At 42.9% G+C, this 23,724-nt stretch overlaps 1 protein-coding gene across 2 annotated transcripts in view; it reads right to left on the minus strand.

The window, feature by feature from the left end:
• The window catches only part of Ercc6 (ERCC excision repair 6, chromatin remodeling factor), a 67,985-nt gene that overhangs the window by 14,628 nt on the left and 29,633 nt on the right, over positions 1–23,724 (minus strand). For both annotated transcript variants that reach the window (XM_023707256.1, XM_023707255.1), the window contains exons 7-12: positions 19,383–19,541; positions 13,737–13,872; positions 4,947–5,117; positions 4,288–4,464; positions 2,739–2,855; positions 1,113–1,208 (exon numbers count right to left, since the gene is read on the minus strand). In XM_023707256.1, the coding sequence (XP_023563024.1) occupies positions 1,113–1,208; positions 2,739–2,855; positions 4,288–4,464; positions 4,947–5,117; positions 13,737–13,872; positions 19,383–19,541 (856 nt within the window). The remainder of the gene's footprint in view (positions 1–1,112; positions 1,209–2,738; positions 2,856–4,287; positions 4,465–4,946; positions 5,118–13,736; positions 13,873–19,382; positions 19,542–23,724) is intronic.

The raw sequence follows: 23,724 nt of genomic DNA on the forward strand, positions 1-23,724 counted from the left end.
CTCCTAGGAATCCCATGTGTCCAATCAAACATAATTCACAGGGTACAGTACTTACACATAGAAAAGAAGAAATGTTCACCTGAAGCTTTACACTGAATGCTGAGTACAAGCCTAATACACACGCCCACTGCACAGGCAGGCACCCAAGCTCAGTGCTCAGCACTGCCAGTAGCCAGGATGCCGTGACAGAAAGATATGCACTCCTGTGTCTGCCCCCCACAGCAGTCCAGGCTGACTCTGCAGAGATCCTTAGTCCCTGCAGGCCCACCATCATGGGTACCCTTATTCAGTGCTATTCTTCATAAAACTGCAAAGAGGGATTCAGGTTGAACAGCACTGCAGGGAGACCAAAGAGACCCTTACCCTGTTTAGTGTGTGGCTTCACACTACTGGAAGAGCTTCATATTTAACTGAGGTTCTCATTAAAATGTTTTCAAGAGGGTCAGAGAAAGCTGCTGACCAATGGCAGCATGTGCCATCTAATTAAGATTCAGATGCCCAGCCTCCCCCCACACTGCAGCACATCTGCAACATTCCATGAGCTGTGCCCACCTCACTGGAAGTGTGTGGGCAAGGCACAGCAATGCACTGTCCCAGAAAGCCAACCACATTCATATGATTCATGGGAGACAGACAACAGCAGACAGAGCAAGCTTGAGTAGTATGGAAGGCACAGAATGATAATAAACTCCCTTCCTATTCTGGGACGAGGAGAACTGAAGCCAGAGACTTCTGAACCAGGGTGACACCTGGTTTCTATGATGACAGTGGCTCATACAATTTATGAGGAACAGGACTTCTCTAGAAGCTGATGAAACTCATGAATCCTCATCACCTTCTCCTCATAAACCAAGATTTTGGTTCCAATGGCAGTAAAACCCAGCAAAGCAACTGACACCCACTGCTGCTTCTGGCTGCCCTGGGCTCCCCCTGAACAGCTTGGGGCTGCCACTTCCTGAGGCCTCACTCTGCCTCTGTCCCTGAGCCTGGCAGCAGGGCTGTGTGTTTACCACATGCGCCCCATGTGACTGAACTGAGACGAAATGATGAGACCTCGCCGCCCCACCTCCCTTGGTCCACAGCTCGTCTTCCCAGCTCCATCTCTGGCTGACCTGCATCTCTCCATTGAGAATTTTGTAAACTTCTTTGGAATCAACGAAATTCTGGTAGACTTTGTGCTGCTCATCTGTAAGTCGGCAAAATAAGACCTACAGGGGAAAGGAAAACAAATCACAGCTTAAGAAATGATTAGAATAACTTTAATATGGTTTCTAATCAAAAGGATACATATATGTAATTTAACAACATACTTCTTATTAAAACAAACACTGAGAGCCGGGTATGGTGCACACCTATAACCCCAGCACCTGGGAGGCTGAGGCAGAAAGATTGTCGAGAGTTCAAGACCAGCCTGGGTTACAAAGTGAGCTCAAGGCCAGCCTGAACTGTGCAGCGAGACCCGTCTCAAGACAAATAAAAAAAAACACTGATAACATGGCCCAAGCATAGGACATGTCTCCACCTGTGGCCCGTCCCATGGCCCAGGATTGGTTTCCTGATTACACAGGAGCTCAGAACCAGGTGCACAGACTACGCTTCACCTCAGCCTGCATGCCTGCCCGCTCATCCGCCAAAGCACCCTCTTCTCTCGGCTCATAAAGCAGCAGACCCAGCTCCACAGCAGCCGCTCCACCCAGCCTGACCATGCTAAAGAGCCCACACCACAAGCTCCCTTTCTCCTCTCTAGCCAGCTCTCTTTCTTCCTCTAACTTCATCCTTCTGCACCCACTTTCTTCCACGTCCAGTGCTTTCACACATGGACTGGGTCACCTTTCTTAGATAGGAATCTAAGGTTTATAATTCTTCATTTCTTAAATTCATACTCAGACCTTCAACTACAAGGGCAACAGAGAATAAGCTCTTCCCTGCAAGTAGCAAGGCAGCACTGCCTGTAAATCACTGAGGTAGCATTACAGGTGACCTTAAGATGGGTACACAACAGCCAGACCTCCGGGAATGTCCAGTCTAGGATTCAGCCTGGGAGATGTGAGGGTGCGTCTCCTCTGTGTGCAAGTGGGTATGTGCATGTCCAGGTGTGTGTGTGCGTGCTGTGGGTGGGCTGAGGGCGGCAGAACACAGGCACAGTGTAGGAAAACAGACAGGATGGGCCCAGGGGTCCCAGAGTGACAACAAATTGGTGCAAATAAGCAAGCTAGCAATCCTAGAGCATGGTGTGCGAGGGACAGCGCAAGCACAGTGGTAGGAAATGGGTTCAGTAACAATGCATGCACTGAGTGGAGTGGTGCGTCTCAGTGGAAAGGAGGCCCACCAGAGACCAACAGCAGCAGCTTCTGAGCAAAGCTACAGGGCACGAAGCAGGCAGGGCACACTGAGAAGGGAAACGGGCATCCAGGGCACTGGCTGACCTGGAATGCACAGTACAGAGAAGCACAGCCTGAGGGCCAGTGATGCGATGGTGAAGGGGTGGAGGGGGAGAACACGAGAAAAGCAGCCTTGACTTCACAGGTGTAAGGCACATGTTATCACTGGGGACTGAAGCCTAGAGGAAGAGTCCCGCTCAGGACAGATGCCACAGCAGGTACAACTGACACACAGTTGTGTGAGGAGCACCAGCCTGCTGGCCTGGTCAGTACTTGTGGGGAAACTGGAGGGAAGAGGCAGGTCCATTCCCACACGTACATGCTGGGGCAGAGCCCAGGCGTCCTGGCTCTACAGACCTGCTCGTTTTTATCTGGCAACGAAAGGCTCATCTTGACGTCCGACTTCATCCTCCGCAGCAGGTATGGGTTTATGGTGTCACGTAAGACACACGCACACTTGTAAGCAGTTTTAACCTTTAATGAAAGAAAGGGGGAGGAAATTACTGTATGTTGAAGGAATGTGTTTGTTCTTACTTTCAACTGATTCTACTGCTTAAAAATAAAAGAAGGATAAACAATTGTATAAAACTGGCTAAAAATGGTCAGAAAATGGCTTGGAAAAATTCACCTAAATCCTGTATACTCCAAGGGACAGGAACTTTCATAATATCAATGCAAGAACTCATCTCCCCAAAATGTACAACACACAAAAACATACTAATTTTGTGCAGCTACTGTTATACAGCTGAACTCTAACATAGAGTCTTGGCCAATCCCTAGGGGAAAAATCACTTTCAAATGAATGTTTACAAGCCTGTACTCTTCAAAAGCACGAAGCAACCACTACTCTCCAAGACTGAAGATCAGAAGATCCAAAGCGTGGGAAGCAGGCGGCACCAGCAGAGACGGCTGCACACTAGCGACGTTGTAGGGCAGCATGACAAGAGCCAGTGGTTCTGAAATCAAAGGTCACTCAGCCCAAGACAGGCTACAAGGATCCATAATGACACAGCCATACACGAGGCCAACCGTCCTGTTTCAGCCTCCCAAGTACCTGGCACAACAGCGGCGTGCCATCCTGACTGTTCTATTTTATTTATTCTAGCAGCTTCCACATCTTGCTTGTCCTGCCTATAAATGCCACTGGCCCTCCTGCTTCCCATGTCCTGCTTAGCACACCACCTACGTCCAGGTCCACTTCTTCACCACCCTCCCCCCGGTGACCCCACAGGTCCCTCAGTGCCACCTTCCCTACTGTGATGACCCTGTAAGCCTGAGCAACCTGGGAGCCAAGGAGCCCTTCCAGCTGCCCCCAGGACAGCTGCCCCTGGCAGCGCCCATAGCCCTACCCCGTAAGCACCCCCAGCGTAGCCCAGAAGGTCGCTGGCTGCGCCATCATACAACACGGCCATGTTTACACTGCTGCCCTAACCGAGAAGGCCTTGCTCTTCAAGGTCTGTTTTTCCATAACCTGGTCACAGGATTCATCTCCTCTTTGTCTTCCCGAACATTCCTGTCCTCAGCCTCCGATACATTATGAGAAGCACTGTCCAAGAGCTGCGCACTGTCCAGAATGTACTTGCTTCTGTTCATGATTTCTGATCAGGGATCACATGTCACATCAGAGAAAGGTCCCAGGAACAACTAACACTACACTGTTTCACTTCTATCATGCAAAGATAAGTTTTGTTTTAGGGGTTTCCTCTTGAGTAAATACTTCACGTGAGTTTAATAAAACTTATCCACACAAATATGATCTGTCAACAGAAATAATCTCCTGATTTTTATCAGATACTAATTATAATCTTGGCCGTTTCTTTTACATTCCGAAGGACTTGGCTACAAAGTATTCTACACAGCAGGAACATTCTAAGCACTGAGGTGCAGCTGTCATCCGCTGTGTTACCTGCACAGGGGAAGCATTGGCGTATCCTCCCATGGTGATGGGGACAGAGAACTGTTCCATAAACACAGGCAAGGTGCCCAATTTTCCTGGGAAGACAAAGTCAAAGAGCGACCACAGCTCTCGAAGGTTGTTCTGCATTGGTGAGCCCGACAAGATGATCCGATGAGGTGTGCGGAACTATTGTGAGAAAGAAAGCACCTTGCTATTAAATTCACCTCTCACAGATGATCGCAGTCCCTGCCTGAAAACACGCCTATGGCAGGTGAGTCCACACATTTATTCAGCATCTCGGCTCTTTGCCACTGGTTCTCTCCAACATACAGGCGCTTTACACCATTACCATCCCCTCATTACATACAGGTGAAAAGACAGGAAACACTGTATCATACCATTCAAGGTGACTATTAAGGATTAGAGTTGAATTTGGTTATATTTAAGTAACCCATAAGAAACATTTTATAATGTGAGTAACTATAATTCTAAAAACATGATTACAGGCAAGCAGAGAGAATATTCTGCCCTGATGCAAAATGTATGCTTTCAACTCCTTACACAGTGCCTAAGGAAAGACACAATGAATGAGTTTACTAAAAGCAGCAGCCTACTCCTAACTAAGTTCTATTACCCAGTTGGAAAGCTCTTCCCGTGTAAGGTCATACCTGCTTACAAGCCAGGGTGATGGCAGCATTGGGGTTTCGAATTTTGTGTCCTTCATCCAAGATCACATAGTGCCAGTCTTGCCTGCTAATGTCATCCTGCATCAGCCGAACGTAGGAGTAAGAAGTGATCAAAATTCCATGACAATAAGCAATGTCTCGAATTAGTTTCTCCTAAAAATATAATAAAATAGTAAGCCCAGTTTTAAATTGGAAATGAAGCAAAATGAACACGATTTAAAATGATACCCTTTCAATCATCGCACAACTGATAGCACTTTCTAAAAATGTGCAAATACAAACGTGATACACACCATTCTACAGTGTCATCAGCATAGGAAATCCACTTCACATTTGTTTAATCTGAAAGGTAGAAAACCCTAAGAGACCCACTATGGGGAGGGAGGCAGTTTCAAAAGAGATAAAAATAAATTATAAAATCAAACAGTTCACTAAGTTTTATTTTTCAGAAACATTTGTGCCCATCCTGGTTAAGCTTAAAACACCTAAGTGGATAGAAGATGATTATTTTAAGACAGAACCAAGATAACCCAAAGAGACATGATGAATCCAGGAGTTCTTTTAAGATATACAGTAACACAAATTCCAGATGGCTGGAATGGAAAGGACATAAAAGCAATGACTTAAAAAAAAAAAAACATTGACGAGAGACTTGGAGTCTACAGAGAAAAATATTCAAGCATGTCAGGCAGGAACTGAGAGTTATCCCTAAGCATACCCTACAGTACGTGTGAATTCCAAAAATTGAAAGAGAAGAGAAGAGAAGAGAAGAGAAGAGAAGAGAAGAGAAGAGAAGAGAAGAGAAGAGAAGAGAAGAGGGACAGGCAGCCAGCCAGTCAATCCGCCCTTCCAGTCAGAACAAAACAAAGAAAGAAAAGATCTCCTTCAAAGGAAAAAAAAACTACCTGTACTGAGTATCTTTTCTGTTACACTAAAGACGTCAGCAGCTAGAGAGAAAATTCTTCATTTATTCTTAGTGGGGGGAAGAACTCCAGGCCTTAAATGTTAAATAGCAGAAACAAACTCCAGGGCTGGCCAAATAGCTCAGCGGATTAAAGCACGTGCAAGCTGGCGCAAAGTCCAGGGGTTTGATCCCTGGGCCCGCCATGCCGGCCCTGCACCCAGGGCCATGCTGGCCCCACACCCAGGGCCATGCTGAGACGGCAATTGGGACTAGGTATGGTGGCGTGTGCCTGCAATCCCAGCTCTTGAGAGGCTGTAAACAGGCAGATCACTACGAGTCCAATCTAATAATGAGACCCTGAACACCCTGTAGACCCTTCCTTAAAATACGAGAGAGAGAGAGAGAGAGAGAGAGAGAGAGAGAGAGATGGGACAGTAACAAACTCCAGCTTCAGACAGAGAAGTTAGAAAACATGCCACCCGGGGGCTGCTCACCAGAGTGTGCACAACACAGAGTGTGTGCACAGGACACTAGCTCTGTGGAAGAACCAGGGCATGCCATCTCCATGGCCCTACAGGTTTGTCACAGACAGTGTCATGGCAACCCCTATGCAAGAACAGAATCACGGATGCTCAGCCCCACAACAGAGATGAGAACTGTGGCTCAGACTCACATCCAGTGCACCAGGTCAGGCAGCCAGCGAGCAGTGGAGCCGAATTCAGAGGCAGAAAGAGACCTCGCCAGAGCTACAGAAACCAGGGGTCAGGCCCCGCTCCTCTCACTGCATCACAGAAGGCTCAGCATATAGCATTCAAACGTAACAATGAGGTCTAAATGTTAAGACACTTCTAAATGAGAATGGAACTGTGAAGAAACAATCCAAAATATAAAAAGGGATATATTTTAAATGCTACTATAATTCCCGATCTGGACTGAAATTAGGGGAAAATAAAAGCAGAGTAAAATATCCACCCTTCCACAAGTAAGATGGGGCCAGGTAATGAACGCTGCTTAATTCTTAATTGTGTGAGAAAAGTAAGTTAAAATATCTCTGTTAAGAATTTGAGTCTACTACTCATTAACAGCTGTTATCCATTTATATACTAGAAAAAGGTAAAACTATCAAACAATAGAACAGCAAAAGTCAGGGAAAGAAAAAATAGAAAAGGTGAAAAACGGAAAATACAGTCGCAGGTTTCACAGCAAACGCCCTTTGGAGGGCGCCACCAGGAATGAGTTCCCAGCATGGAGACTTCCCACAGGGGGAGGAAGAAGTCTGGCCTTGTGCTAAAAAGAGAGGCAACACTCTGCCAGTATGAAGTTGAAACGTGAGTAATAACAAAGATACAAGGTGGGGGGATATAAGTAAAAAGGCAGGATTAGCAACACGGTATCATATCAGACAAACAGAAACGAGTGAAGAGGATGTTGTGGACTGTATAGGGGACGACAGACTTACAAGGGAAGAGCCACAAACCTTATCTGCCTTTAAACACCACAACAGACAGAAGCGAGTCCCTGAACTATTTCCTGGACAGAGGGGCATGCCACAGGCTACCTGGAGACCCAACCATGGTGTCTTACACAGAGTAAGGTTAACAAGACATGGCCAGCGACTGAGCTCAGTGGCACAAGCACCTGCCTGCCAAGCACAAGGTCCTGAGTTTGATTCTTAGTAGAAAGAAAGAAAAAAGAAAAGAGTGAGTTACAGTAGAGGGTGTAAAGGACTTGGGTATTTGTACGGCCTCAGACTACATGAATACTCATTCTTTACAAAGACACCAATCAGAAGGAATGATATTATGAAGTGCAGCCAGCTCAATGGGCTAAAGAAGGAAAATGACAAAACTGAAAAGAGAAATGTCACTGTGAATCTTACAGAAAAATCCTGGTGGAACTGATAAAGAAAAATTAAAAACAATTCTTTGAAAAGACCAAACCAATCAAACCAACCTCTGAGAAGCCCAGAGAGCACATGTATGATTTTAGAAATATCAAGACAAAGTCACAGACATAGACTATACACAGCATGGCACGCTCACTAGCACAGCATGGAACACTGATAAGGACGAGAGTTGCAGCATGCATCACCCAAGTGGAAATGGACCCCCAGAAAACAATCAGCCTGGCCCTGAGGAACCCGAGCATGCTGTGCGCCTACGTCCATGCCGCAGCACATCTGAGGGCTTCACACGTGAGGCACGCAGAGCACCAGGGAGTTTACTGTTCCCACACACAGGAGACTAGAGAGTGCGCTCCAGATCAGTGGGCCTGGGGTCTCTGTAAGGTTCATCATCACTGCTCTAACTTAATAAGGCTTCTCATAGGGATACAAGAATAGTTACGTATCAGGGAGCCTAACAGCACCATGGAACCACAACCATCTACGTAAACTGTTGTAGAGAACTCAAAATCATCTAAGAGATGATGTTTGTTAATATCTTAAACAACTAGGATTAAAATGTCTTAATTCGGCAAAGTAGAAAGGAATACAAAGTGCATGGAGGATTTTGAAGGAGCAGAATACAGAGAGAGAACTGGCTTTCATGTGTCACAACAGACGGGACATTGCAAGAGCTAATGAAGCTGCTTTACAGAATGATCACAATGCCTGAGACCTGACAAGGGTCACAGGCAAGAGCAGCACTGCTCCTGTGGCTGCTCGCATGCGCACTTCCCCACCACAGGCCATGCCCCATGGGATCCTTCCCTGACTCTGACAACTGCATAGCTGCGCTTCCCCTGCCCCGCTCCACTCCTTGGCCACTGGTACCCAGTGCAGAAACACACTGCCCAGAGCAGCAGGCGGCACTCCAGCACCTCACCGACCAGGCACTGGCTCTGATGAGCCAGAACTGTCCATTGGCACATGTGAATGTTGTAGGGGGATTCTAGGCAGTAGCCCCCAGGCTGCCCTCCAGGAAAGCAGAGCAGCCAGAAGCCATGGCAGCAGTGGGGCAAGGGGCCACAGCAAAGTGAACTGTTTACGACCGAGTTCATACCAGTGAGAGCTGTGCACAGAGGCAGGAAGAGGACAGTGAGTACCGCTGCCTGGGCTTAAATCAGAGCAAAGTTAAATCAGCGCCCACATTATAAAATGCCAACTGGGCACAGCCACATGCTGCAAATGCAGCTGCACTTGCTCAGGTGCTCTGGAACTGCGAGCCCCTGGATGCACAACCTTGCCACAGTCACCCTACTAGCCTCAAGGACACACCCAGAAGCACATCTGGATGACATCTGTGCAGATGGGAGTGTTAACCACAGATAAACAGGACCCTGAACCTCTCAGAGCACCCTACTGTAGAGATGTGTAGCCTCTTCTGATTGCTTAAGGATCAAAGTTTACCTAGAATATTCTGTAATGTTATAGAAATTATAGGATTCTTACAGTATTCAGAAAGATATACAATGAATCACAAGAAGTAAGAAGAGGCCCTTATGGCAAGAATAAGAAATTGTGCAAAACGTCCCCACTGAATATACAACCTCCACTTAGCCACTGGGTAGCAACACATCCAAGACTATTTGTCTTCACCTGATTCAATCTCAGAATTCTGTGACTGCTTAGACTACAGTTTCAATAATGGTGAGTTGTTGAATATTATAGACGTCTCCATCCAAACACTTAAGACAAATCATCTCGGGCGGTTTCAAATTAAAAGCTTGTAAAATATGTAACCTCTCCTAGTTTTTGCAATTAATAGGGTACATCTGCAATTAGCCTGACTTACTGAATGCAGGGCTGTTGTCATTAAAGGATGTCTGTGGAAGTGCTGCTGTTATTATGGAGGCTCAGGAGACCAATCCCTCCTAGAGGGCAAACAGTGGACTGGTGGAAAACAACAGCCATAAATCACACTGTCAGGCGCGGGGAGCGGAGGAAGCACGGGCACATGAAGGCCATTCACAGCAAGCACAGCCCGGCTTCCCAGGCAGGATTTACCGCACCTGTAATTAATTAAAATTTCCTTCAAGCTAAATCTTTAATAAACAAGGATTTGTGCTGACAATGAAAAAAAAAAAAAGGACTCCAGCAACACAATTTTATAATATATCTCCGAAAACAAGCCGAGCGTCTGTCATTTCTTGTATCAGGTGTGTACACTGACTCTGAAGTTAACAGAAACTGTACTACCTTAGGCAGTAATCGTGTACCTGGAACAGGTCGGAAATACTGTGGATCCGCGTGACACTGTGTGGCTCCCACTCCACTTTTACTTGTTTTTACTTGGCCAGCTTTCAGCTTTTTAAAAGGCCAAGTCGTTCTGTTCTACTGCCTCAGAAAATGGACCTTTTAAAGAGCACACGATGCTCATCAGATGACCAAATTTCTGTGTAGTTTGCTTTTTAACCATACCTTGTACTTCTCATAAAGAGTTTTAATGTCTCTTTCATTCTTTCCTTTTAGAAACAAATGTTTCTGAACATGAGAAAACCAGAATAACCGTGAGTGCTTCTGGTAAAGCAGGGGTGAGCTTCCTATCCAGCCTACACCCTGAATCTGACAGCAATGCCTTTCTTGCCATCTTCTCTCCATTTCTAAGATGAAGAGGCGTACGGTACTTTTAGTTCCAAACAAAAGGAACACTGGAGTTAGGCTTCAGGGCCACACTAGGCTCTTCATTCACACCCATTTATTCTATATAAACCCTCACAAAATGATCAGAAAATTCCCACTTCACAGGTCATCACACTAGGCTCTGAGGAACTAAGTGACTCGTCTGATATCTTCCCAGTCTGAGATGGCAGGTCTGAGACTCACAGCCTGGAATAGGAACTGCAAAGACTCTGCCCTTAGAATTTAACGCTGTGGTTGCTTTTGCCTCTCCTATGCCTCCAAATGTCATGACTTGAGCAAAATAAGGTAAACTTCTTCGGATTATCCAAGATAGTCCACAGAATCACTCGATCCTTCACAGCACAAAAAGGTAGGAGAGAGCAAGTGACAGCCATGCGAGAACATGAGCAACAGCACAGCGCCTTCTTCCAGCGCACTGAAAAAGGGTTCTTAATCAGTAGATAAGCTTTAAAGCACAGTGCTAATCATGCCACCCCCTACCGGGAGATGTGGAATAACCACAAGACTGCCTCTTGCCATTACATGTTCATGTATTTCCTTTCCCCAAGTAAATAGCTGGGTCTTCAAGGTTAGTTTAAACCACCATTCATTCTTTGGCGACCTAATACTACTGAACAACCGGAATATAATGTTTACAGTTGTCCAACAAATACTAATCGATTCGCATGAAAGCTTTTCTACATCAGAAAAAAGAGATCGCAAATAACAATGAAGGAAAAAAATTAAAATGCTTATTAAATGAGATTTCCACTGGCAATTAAAGGAGATTTTGAAAACTTCTTTATCAGATTTAACCATGTGAAACTACTAGATGCATAGTTTTCTGCACGGTTGCTGGATGTGCATTTGATGACTCTAAATTATGCTGCCAATCAAAGACATTATTAACAAAGATAATGTAGTATTAAATGGTGAAAGAAGTTAGAAGCTAAAATGCAATTTGGGAAAGAAAAATGATAGATGTGTACTAGTTTAGAAACTGATCATATGATATTAGCTTTCTAATGAAAAAAATGTTTGAAATTTTGTGTCTGACCAACTATAACAAAACATTAAGAAAATCAAGATATTCCACTTGGATGATAAGGAAAACAATTGCCATTATTACTCTTAAAATTTTCTAAAGTGCTGGCCAAATAGCTTAGCGGATTAAAGTGCCTGCAAGCAAGGCACAGGGGCTGGGGGTTCAATCCCCAGGCCTGCCGTGCTGGCCAGCCCCCGGGACATGCTGAGATGGCAATTGAGACTGGGCATGGTGGGGCGTGCCTATAATCCTAGCTCTTGGGAGGCTGTAAAGAGGCAGATCACTATGAGTCCAATCTAGTAGTGAAACCCTCAACACCCTATAGACCCTTCCCTAAAATTTAAAAAAAAAAAAAAAAAATTCTAAAGAGAAATGCCTCACCTCTGTTTTGTCCAGAAGCAAATGTCTCTAACGCCAGAGTACCACACTAAATTTAGGTAGAACAGCATGGGTTATGGAAAGCTTACCTGTAGAAATCTCAGCTGTAAGGGAGCTGGTGTTACATGCTAGCTCACAGAACAGACCAGCACTGACAGACTCTCTGCAACAGGAGCAAGAAACAGATTCCACTGCACTCTACCGACACATTCATAAGCTACTGTTGTGTGTGAGATGACAGAGACCTGCACACATATAAAAATGTCACCCCCAGAGTTATAACCTAACATTAACAATAAATAATACGGCTATCATTTTCTAAGTCAAGAATACAGGACTCAGGAGATAGCTCAGTGGCATAAGCACCCGCCTGATAAGCACAAGGTCCTGAGTTAAATTTCTGGTAAAAAAAAAAAAAAAAAAAAATACAGTTTGAAAGACTCAAAAGCACATCTTCTCCATCTTTTGGATAACATCTTCCATGTATAGAGAGCTGAGATACTTCATAAAGGGAAAAGACCAGTAGGGAGTTAAGCATCAGAGTAAAAACACAAAGAAATGATAATGCTGCTTTTCTTTAGCAATAAGAAGCTCTAAGGTAAAGCCCTTTGTAAACTGGAAGTCACCGCAAAGCTGACAGACAACCACTATCACCCAAAGTAAAATGCCCACTCTTTCAAGTTTTGCCCTCCCAAAAAGAAAGTAGGCATCATCACCAAGCTCAGTCAGGGTTTGATCAATTTAACATGCCTATTATCTGGTAATCTAAGCAAATACTTTAAAGATAACAATATACAACATAATAACCATTGTTAATTTCCTATCATCTTGTTTTGAAATTCTGTATCTTTTTTTCCCTCTAAGAAAGAGAGAGAGAGAGAGAGAGAGAGAGAGAGAGAGAGAGAGAGAGAGAGATGCCCAGGTGCACTTGGGATAGTGAATGAGACATAGGCCCTGCTCTACAGAGCAGACCATGTGGGTGAGATGGAGAAGAAACAACACGGGACAGCCCTGTCCACTGCCCACAGGAGCAAGAGAAAACATTCTTTTTGAAACTCTAGCTGCTAACCAAACTAGGAATAAAGAAGCAAAGAACTTAATACATCAGCTATAAAATCTTTATAGCCTCAGATTCAGGAGCAAAATGCAACAAAAATAAAAAGTAATAATACCTGTAAAATTCTCAAAATGGCAGGTTGTTTCTTCCATTCATCAAGAACATGATTTAAAAATCATGCTAATAAATTCATTTACCAGGCATGTATTCTTTACATCTGAAATGCTTGATGAAACACTTCAGAGTTTGGATTTGAGACACACCCTGACACCTAGGGTGGGAGCCAGGTCTAAACATTCAATTTGCTTATGGTTCATTCGAACCTTACGCAACAGTTTTAGCAAGTCTATGTTTTAACTAAGACCTTTGGCATGAGGTCACACGTGGGTTTACTGTGCATGGTCTCATGTCAGTGTTCAAAAAGGTCCAGTTTGGGGTGTATTTCAGTTGGGTTAGGGATGCTCAATCCACAAATTACTTTTCGTATCCACTTTCCTAAAGCTGTTTCAAGTTGCTACTCTTCACCATCCCTCCAGTTAACCTACCAGATTTGTGACCTCACACCCAGGTTTGTGGCGCCCTGCCTGTGCTCAGTTACAACTTGCTGACCACAAGCTCATCACACTGCCATTAGAACAACAAAGCCAGTGTTCATAACTATTGTGAAGATACAGAGCTCTAAGTGAAGTCAAGAATGATAAAACAAGCTTAACTGCACAAAAACAAACTTGGGGATATACAGTACATGGTTCAAAGAAAAAGTGAAATTGTAAAATGAAAGACTTTAAATGAAACACATAACCAATACTCAAGCATCATACTGTTACCTTTCTGTGGGAATAGGAGCCAGTCTCATGTAGAATCGCCACTCTGAAGGGAGGCCACCACGTGTGGAACTCCTTCACCCACTGATGCATCACTGTTGTTGGGCAGACAATCATAGTGGGGCCCAGCCCCTGAAACCTGCACCCGAATGTCCAGGGAGAAAACACAACAATGAAAGATCCCATAATGGGTGATCGCTGCCAAAAGCACAAAAACAACCTGAACAATTCAAAAAAGAAAATACAACCTATGATGAGAACTGACTGGTATTTTTATCTTCATTAACAAAAATGTCACTGAGGTTAAAATCTAGTAAGTAAACTCTCTAGGAGTCCATGCGTCCGTAACACATACACTACAAGAGGCAGCTGGGAGCCAAGGCTAAGAGGCCTGCAGGCCACCTGCCTCCCTGCTACCTAGGCAGCCAGCAGCAACACTGAACTGTCCTTCTTCCCCTTCCCTCCCACTTTCTGCCAACAGGGATGATGACTCTGTGGTACGAACTGCACACGAATTACTCCTATCTCACTAATCCTGTTCCAACTCTGTGAACACCCAGGATGATAACTATGGGACTGCCTAGATCTTCCTGACCCTCCCTGGACATCTCAGTGCTGACAAGGATGTGCCCAAGGCAGCACGTCACCCACCCTGCCTTGTTTCCCAGTCCAATGGACAGAAACGTCGCTGTTCTCTGGGCCTAAACTAGAAATCCAGGCATTGTTCCTTGATCCGACTTCCTGCTCTCCCATGCCAACAACCTGCACCAAACTCCTGCGACTTCTACCGCCTCAGTCTCTATCCAAGCCACCAGTCCCTCACTCTACACCATAACTCAAGTTCCAACTCTCACCTGTGTCGTGGCACTTTCCAGTATAGTTATTTTGAAGAGAAATTTCTGATGCCACATCCCTTCACTCTATGACCTCCAGCGGCTGCCCCCAGCTCTGGGCTCTTGCTATGGGGCCTGGAGGCTCTGATCTCTGCTCACCCCAGCCTCACCCACTCACTGCTGCCCTTAGCACTTGCCTGTAGCCAGAATCCTGCCTGCTGGAACTGGCCTCGGTTACCCCGAGTGACACAGTCTTCCGAGTCTAGCTTTCACTTCCGCCTTAGCCTGCTCCTTCTCCCTGCCCAGATGCCTCCGACTCACCATCCAGACTGCTGCTTCCTGGACAAGTCCTACCTCGCTGTACCCAGACCAGTCAGGACCCTACCCTGTCACTCCTCCTAGCTCCTTCTAAGCAGAGCAGGTAAGAAATGAGCATCAGTACAGAAAAACATTTTTTTTTTAATGTTGAGGTAAAATATATCGAAATGTTCAAAGAAATTATTCTGAATTTGGGGATTATATGTGATTTTTTTATTTCCTACTATAGCTCAGTAAGTGACTCCTGAACTTAAAGAGACTTTGTGCACACAGAGCAAATTAGACAGTGCTTAAACTTAAATAAACTTCCACAAAGGAAAACTAACTGGTGCTCCTAATAAAAAATGGAGATGTTGATAAAGCCCTAAGTGAAAGAAGACTCACCTTTGCACTCCAGCGTAACAAGACTCTCTGTTCACCAATAAACCCTCCCTGCTCCTGCTATATGTCACAGGCCCTGGCCCTTGGCTGGGGAGCAGGCGGGGAACCACAAGAAGCCAGAAGCTGCAACAGACTCAACAATTCCTACAGATGTACAAGCTGAGCACATCTCCAGGGCAGGGCTGCTCAGCTCCCCAAGGAGAGGGGCACTCCACTCTGCCCTCAGCCCCTTCCATGATGGCATTCATTTTTAAAAAGGATTAAATGCGCCAGCGTCTTTACATCCTCCAAGGGTAATGAAAGAGAGTTATCAATATTCTCTTAGAAGGGATTAGGGAACAACCAGTCAAAAACTGTCTAAAATATTTAAAATCCAAGACATTCACATAAGCACAAATTGGAGCTCCAGTGGTGCAACTGGTTAGCACTTGGTACTTATACAGATAAGCAGTCATCACGTGCCTTTTCAGGTTGCCCCTCCCTCTCCCTCTGTGTGTGTGTGTGTGTGTGTGTGTGTGTAACCTTCCGTAAGCTCAGACATTGGAGACTCACACTTTTATCATTTAAGGCTACTATTTTCTTTTCGCTGCACATCTATCTGGTATTAATATGCCCTTTAATTTCTGCTACTCTCCATCTATTAGAAGCACAGGGAGGTTTTCATGCCGAGTTGAAATCTCAGAGCGAGAGAGATTGTTCCTGGACCACAGAAGGGGCAATCAAACCCATTAATAGTCACATCAACTGAACTGCCTTTTTCCAACCTCAATACCAGCGAGATGAGCCTAAGAAAGGCTAAATGTACTACAGTGATTAACATCAATTACCAAACAGAGTTCAGTTCCTTTCATCTTTGATAATCATTGATTACCTAATGAATTTGGGATATACCACTAGCTCCACATGGCCAACTATTTCAACCTGCAGGTGGAAACTGGCTGGTTGCAACCTAGAGTCTTATCAGGAATTGTAAAGTATATTTGCCCTGGCAAGCTGTAAACTTTTTCAGAATATTTATTCTTAAACTAAAATTAACCAAAAGGCTAACCAAGATACTAAAGTACTAAGAGGAATGTCAAAGAAAAATAATTCATTTCCCCCATCATAAACTTCATGGGACCCATTATGATAAATAAGAATGGCAAAGTAAAAAGCAAGCAGGATATTCCTTATGTACGGGGAAAACAAAAACCAGTATAGATTTTAAAATTAATTTTGCATAATATGTTTGTGTCCTGAAAATAAACAGGCCTACCACACACATTAAAAACAAAAACAGTAACACAAACTTCTCCAGTCCTGGGTACTGGAAGCAGGGCCTCTTGCATGACAGGAACGTGCTCCGCCATGGAGATGCAACCCTGCAATTTACTTTAAGACACTCTTGCAAAGCTGCCTGGGCTGGCCTCAAACTTGGGATTCTCCTGCCTCGTCCTCTCAAGCAGCTGGAAATAAGGTGTGAGCCACAATGCTCGGCTGTAAACCAAATTTCTTATAACATGAAGTTTCTTGGTATCATAGAAACTAACAGTGTATGTTCATGGACCTTAAAATTGCAACATAAAGAACATACCAAAGTAGAGCCCCAACACCTACAGCCTGCAACCACTCAAAGGAAAAGTACACAGGCAACAAGGCAACGCCAGTTCACAGACTGGATTTGACCTCAAGGGGTATTTTTCTTTAGGATATAAACACAGAAAAGAAACTCAGGGTCACCTGGCCTCAGTGGTAGACAATTTATAAGCCCATCAGGTAATTTGAAGAGAACATTATATAACAATCATTACTGAATTTCTATTATTTTACTAAAATTCTCTGTTTCAAATGTTTTATTTTGGTTTTTACTATATTTTATTCTCTTTTAAAAAATAAAAAAAAGGGTCAGGAAATAGCTCAACAGCATGTGTGCCTGTCCAGCAAGTATAAGGTTGTGAGTTCAATTCCCAGTACCAAAATAAATAAATAAATGATTTAAAAAAAAAAAAAAGACCATTAGGAAAGTGTTACTCAGTTTGCTTGGCCACATTAAGAGAAGGGAACCAAGTTCCTCCCAATCTATGCAGTAACAGAGAACCATTCAGAGCTCTCAGTGGTACACCTCTGTTCCTAAAGGGCCCAGCTGTTTGGCTGATACATCACCGCACTCTCAAAAGCCACTTCCACCAATACCATTTTAATAAAGATGATCTGGGCGCTGGTCCAATGTCCCAAACTATTTCATTATGGAAAAGAGGATATGAGCATTGATAGTTAATTGATTACAGCTGATGCTCATTATTAGCCCTGACTTGCTCCTTGTAGGGTTGTCACCACTCGAGAGAGCATGTTTTAATTTTTAGATCACAACTACACTGCAGGGATGACTTTCGGTTTCTCAGGCCCAGGGTATTAGACTCCATGAAAGTTTCTTGATAGGAGGAGAAGAGAAGAAAGAAGAGGGAATGAGAAAAATCCCAGAAATCATTTAATGAAAGACAGTACTAGAAACCATCTGGGGCAGCCTATTTATCAAAATACCCAAGTGTCACAGAGACCAAGCCTAACGAAGAGCTTATTTAGAACAGAGAAAGTATTTTTCTAATACTAAACAAATGACATTCATAGGTAAGAACACCCTAAATGCCCATTTCTCAACTTTGACTTTTGCCTTGGGCTGGAATGTTTACACTTATTTTTGGGCAAAATGTAAGAGAATTTCAATATTGAAGAGAATTCTCTGTTTCAATACAACTTTCTTGTAACCACCAAAACAAAACACTTAGCATTTGAAAATCTCAATGACTTTCCCCACTGCTACATTTATATAAATGCATCTGGGATTTCAAAAATATTTTTAAAACTTCAAACACTTCTTACTGTCTGCTAACTGAATGAGAGTAAGAAATACAAGCAAAGTACTAAACTCTAAAGACCAAATCTTGCGGCCTTTACTCACCAGTTTTCCGTGCTACCTGGCTCTCTACTACACCTTCCCAGCAACCCCTGGAGTGTGGGATGGCAACTTCCTGCAGCCACTGACTTCAGGCACATGGCTTCTCGTCTACAGGCCTCTCTCTCCCAATCCCATGCAGTGACAATGAACCATTTAGAGCTTTCAATGATACGAACAGCCTGCTGTGACACATGTGCCACAGTAAGCTCCCCCCACTGCCCCATGCAGTGAGCGCCCAAGGTGCCCAGGACATAGCTGTACGGCAGCTATCGTGCTGTTACCCACTGGATAAGCCTGCTGAAATAAAAGGCGGGCTTGGATTGTCACAATATTTCTACCAATACAAGTTTCATAAAACCAACGTATAGCTTAAAAACAGAAATGCTTTTAGTTCTTTATTTCAAGATCAAGTACTTCAATGGTACCCCACGCCACAGACTGGATGTTCGCTCTTGGGGACACTAAAGCCTTAACAATTTTGTAAACTTCTACAGAAAATAAGGATTAAAATCTAAATGTAGCTTTCTATCATTTTAGACAATCACTTAGACTTCAGACTCAGAATATATATACAGATGTTGTACAAACTGAGGGAGGCTGAGGGCACGGTAAGCACAGAAGTAACTTCATTCAAAAAACCCGAGTGCTCTCTGCAAATGTTGTCATGCACTCTGACTACGAAGGAAATTAGGCAGAATGGCTTCTTCAAAGCTCCAACTTTCCCCATGAATAGACTTTGTTCTTACTGTAATGCTCACCTGGTCTCCTGCCAAAACAAATATTTTAATGTAAAATTTAATAAATGGAACTAAAGGTATTATACCTAATTTAAAATTCCATATTGTGTAAACTATTGATATTAACATAATTGAGTTTGTAAACAATCCATTTGCAGGAGCTAACCTTAGACATTGTATTGACCCAAAATATCTAGTGGGGCTCATCTGCAAAATGAAGCATCAATGCCTGGAATTCATTAAAAGTGTTACATGTTTAATTTCTCCTGCCCTACAGCTCCATTGTCTCGTAAAATTTTTCCTTTGATGTCCCCCACTAAAAGAATTAAAGGAATATTGTAATTGAAATGTCATCAATAATTCACAAGACCCTCCTCCACAGCAATACATCTGATGAAATATTAATTGAGCTCCACAGACTGACAGTCTGCAGAGGAGCACTTGCCTGTAATTTGAACCGCGAGTCCTGATCTTGCTGTAGCTCAGACCTGCCAAGAAGGCAATTATCTGGATGGTCTTGCCCAATCCCATCTCATCTCCCAGAATTCCTCCTGCCTGCTGGCAGTGCAATTCCCACAGCCACCTAACACCTGTCTGCTGGTACCTACAACAACAAACACCAACAAGAAAAGAGAAAATGGCAAATGGTGGATAATACAGATCATCACGAAGGCACTCATGAATTAATCATGTGGCGAGGTTCTAGTACCAATCAGAAAAATGCGCCGGATGTGTGTTTTACATGAGTATTGTATTTATAAGGTCATGCATTTTTGATCACCTACATAAAGTCACAAATTTTTCTTTATAGAACATTAACACATTTCTAATTAAACTGATAGATGGAGTAATTAGGGACTATTTCATTTCTTTTTCAACATTAGAAATAGCTTGGTAAACAAGCATAAACTTATTATCTTTTATTCAGTTTCTTTCTGGGAAAAAATTCCAAGTATTTTTCTTATACAGAATTCCATAAATTTTTCTACAAAAATAGGCAGTATATGTATTTTATTCAATTTTAGTATTAAAAAGGCAAGGCAGAACACAATTTATAGCCTACACTGTTATAAAGTCACTTGTTAATCAGATTACCTTTTTATAGGAAAAATTAAATTAAATTTTAAGCCCATAAACAAGACAGAGGGGCTGCTCTCTAAATTAGCACATAAAAGACAATTCTGTTGCATTATTAGCAGATGTAAAAAAGAAGACTCAACAATACAAAAGGTATTTTCAATATTTTAAAGAAGAAATTGATTCCAGGATTTTTTTTAAATAAGTACAATAAGATTAGTGCTATTAAAATTTTAAATAAAGAATACTAATCAAAGAAAAATAATGGGGGGCTGGGGAGATGGCTCAGTGGAATAAGCACTTCCTTGGAAAGCGCAAACGCCTGAGTTCAAACCCTGGTTCTGCCAAAAAATAAAAGAAAAAAAAAAAAAAGAAAAAGAATGTATCTCCTTTCCTTCTCAAAAAATAGGAGTGGTATTTTCATTTCTCTATCAATTGCACAATTATAAATCTCAAAGCAAAGTTTTTTTTTTTTTTAAAAAAAAAAAGGGAACAATGCAAGAACATTTTGGACAGTGAAAGACAGTATTACAGAATGGTAATGAAGATTATCTGCAATATTAATAGAATTAAAGCAAAAACTACTTAAATTAAAAAATGCTACAAGCTAAAGGATCCCCAATCCCACCCCAGAGAAGATACCAAGGTAATGAGTTACCAACTGTCAAGAAAGGTGGGTTTATTATTGTTGTTTAACTGACCAAATATTTATTACTTGCTCTCTGGTATTTTGACATAAAACCTCATTTTGGACCTCAGCTCTTGCTGAGCTAATTTCTCCCAGTAAATATGTCATAATTAACTTTACCCTTGTGTTTTCCAAATCAATTTTATAAGTTTGATTCTAGCTGTTGTCATTATTACCTATAAGAAAAACTGAGAATTCTGCTGTTTATTTAAGTTTTCTAATTGCAATTATACACTGGAGATGCACTCTAGAGAAGAAGACTAGAAATCAAACACTGGAAAGCCTAGTAGAGATATAAGGACATTTAATTTGGGAAGGACAAGTCCCATAAATATGTGGAATGTAATCAGGAGTAACAGCTACCACTTAAGAAGCCCGTTGATAGGAGGCACTAGGCCAGGTGGTTTGGACACAGTCTCTCAACCACCCTACAGAGACAGTAATCAGCACATTTTATAGCTAGAGAACACAGGCTCACGTGGCTAAATAAGAGGTCACAATGTCAGCAAAGGTGAGCAGACTGGAATCAAAATCTAGCCTGCATCGTTCCAGTGATTCCTCTACGAAAATAACCCAGACCAGGAATGCCACTGGGGCAAGTTGCTCCTATAGGATATCTAGCAAGGATCAGAGTTTCGTTGCTACAGGGGAAGAACTAGTGGGATTGACTGCAGAGAGGAGATGTGCTGTCCCGAATCTGCAATGAACAGGAAAGTACCCACAACAACAAATTATTGGGCCCTAAGTCTCAATGGTGTCAATGTTTTAGAAAAACCCCAATCTGGATCAGAAGCTGGTTTGTGAGCTCATTACCCTAGAATTACCTCAACTTTTAAAAAAGACATATTCCAAAATGTCCCCCACTCAACGGATGTGCACTCAGTTTCTAGAGTCACTGTAATGGGCCTCCTTTTACTGAGGTGCAAAGAACTATAGAAACAGCTCTTCAGGACCAGAACTTCCCCGCAGCACCCCTCAAGTTCTGCCAGCACAGCACACTACACCACCTCCACCCAACACTGGCCAACACCTCTCTGTCTGGGGCCCAAACTTAAATGAAATGGTTGAATTTGGAAAGCAGCATTAGGAACCTGTGAAAGGAACTGTAACTGATGTATGGCTTCCAAGGAGCCTGGGATATTGGGAGCTGGGACAGACCCCAGACTGCATGTGACTCTGGAAAGCGGGACAGTCTGCTGAGCGCTATCACATCTCCAAGCCCATCCAACAAGGGCTTTCAAACTGCCCGTGGTAACAGTTCCAGGATAAGCAGCACTAAAGAAATGACTTAAGAAAAACATCAACTAGGCAGGCCTGTAAGTCCAGCAGAACGCAGGGTAGCTGGTTCTCACTGCAGCAACCCCGAGACACACCAGCACGGGAGGCCCTTAGACTGCAGGTGAAAGAAATTTCTAGGAACTTGCCAAAGGGATACACGGGCCTGGACTCTGGCTCCAGCAGCACAACTGATTGGCTCTGGTTTTTACATTACTTCACTTAATAATAAACTTTAAAAACAATCCCACTGTTTAAATGAAAACAGTCTCAAGGATCTAGGTTTCAAAATCTTTGAAAGGTGTATAAAATTTACACTTAAGAAAAAGTTCAAACTATTGCACAGCTGTAAGGCAATTACTCTGCCATCCACTCGGGACTAAAGAAGCAGCACAGCGTAACCACAGTCACTGTACAGTTTGGAACTGTCACACAAGCCCAAGACTGCATGTGCTGGTCTGGTTGAAAGGAAAGTCAAAAGACTGAAATTTGAAATTTAGAGGTTAAAAATATGTTACAAAAAATAGTACTTCATGCATAACTGTACCTCTGACTCCCTTGTGTACAACTCTATGTCCTATTAACTCAAATCCAGAGAGTGCAGTGAATACAGTAAAAATATATCTACAGTTTAAAAGTAAACTGGTCTAGCTGGGTGTGGTGACACATGCCTATAACCCCAGTACTCAGGAGGCTGAGGCAAGAGGATCACTTCGAGTTTGAGGTAGTCTGGGTTACACAGTGAGTTCAAGTCCAGCTTGAACTGCACTCTATCTCAAAAAGTCAAAAAAAAAAAAAAAAAAGAAAAGAAAAAGAAAAACAAACAAAAAACAGTAAATAGTTCTGGTTAAAGCATAATCATCAAAGAAAAATAGAGACGCATCCTATTAATCTCTATACAGACTTTTGATAATATTTATAAAATATTTAAAGTCCTGGTTTTACAAACATAAAATACTTTTGAAGTATGTGTAAGACTGACTAGAAAAACAAACATATTTATATTAACTACAACAGAATAACAGCCAATACACCAGCTCACATGCCCTCTTACCAAGCAAAGTTTGGTTTTATTAATGAAATTTGCTAGAAATCCTCACATTTATTCAAAAATGCACATTCAGTCTAACTTCTGAGCGCATGTACCTAATCACTATATATGCAGAAGTATCCTATCATTGTTAAATCAATTAACTGTGTAATTTCAGTACTCCTTCCTGTTGCTACTACAAGACTGATACTGTTTGGTCTGTTCTGCAATATGCAATCACTTTAGAGAAAATGAAAAGATTTGCCAATAAATGTTATCTTTATTTACCTTTCCACAGTTAATTTTCATTTGAGAGAAGCAATAAACAAAGCAGCTACCTCCTCAGGCTATGAACGATTTATCTGTAGACATTCCTCGGGATTCAGATTTTACCTTCCACACCACTCTTCTTCTGCCTAGCTAGGGTCACAGCCCAGCTGACTCGCACCACTAAGGTTCAGCTTTGCTACGTGTTTAGTGGGATGAAGTAACTATCCTTTACCTTCCCCATCCCTCCCAGGACAGACACTCAGGAAAACTACGACACTGCACTGCGAGTGCAGCTCAGAGGTTCAGTGCTTGCCTAGCACACAGGAGGTCTCAGCTTCATACACAGCACCACAAAACAAGTGAGATATACATATAGACAGATAGATAGATAGATATTACACACACACACACACACACACACACACACGTTCTTCAAGAGGAACTATA

The sequence above is a fragment of the Octodon degus genome, unplaced genomic scaffold (assembly GCF_000260255.1).
Source record: "Octodon degus isolate 3935 unplaced genomic scaffold, OctDeg1.0 scaffold00285, whole genome shotgun sequence".
Taxonomy (NCBI): Eukaryota; Metazoa; Chordata; class Mammalia; order Rodentia; family Octodontidae; genus Octodon; species Octodon degus.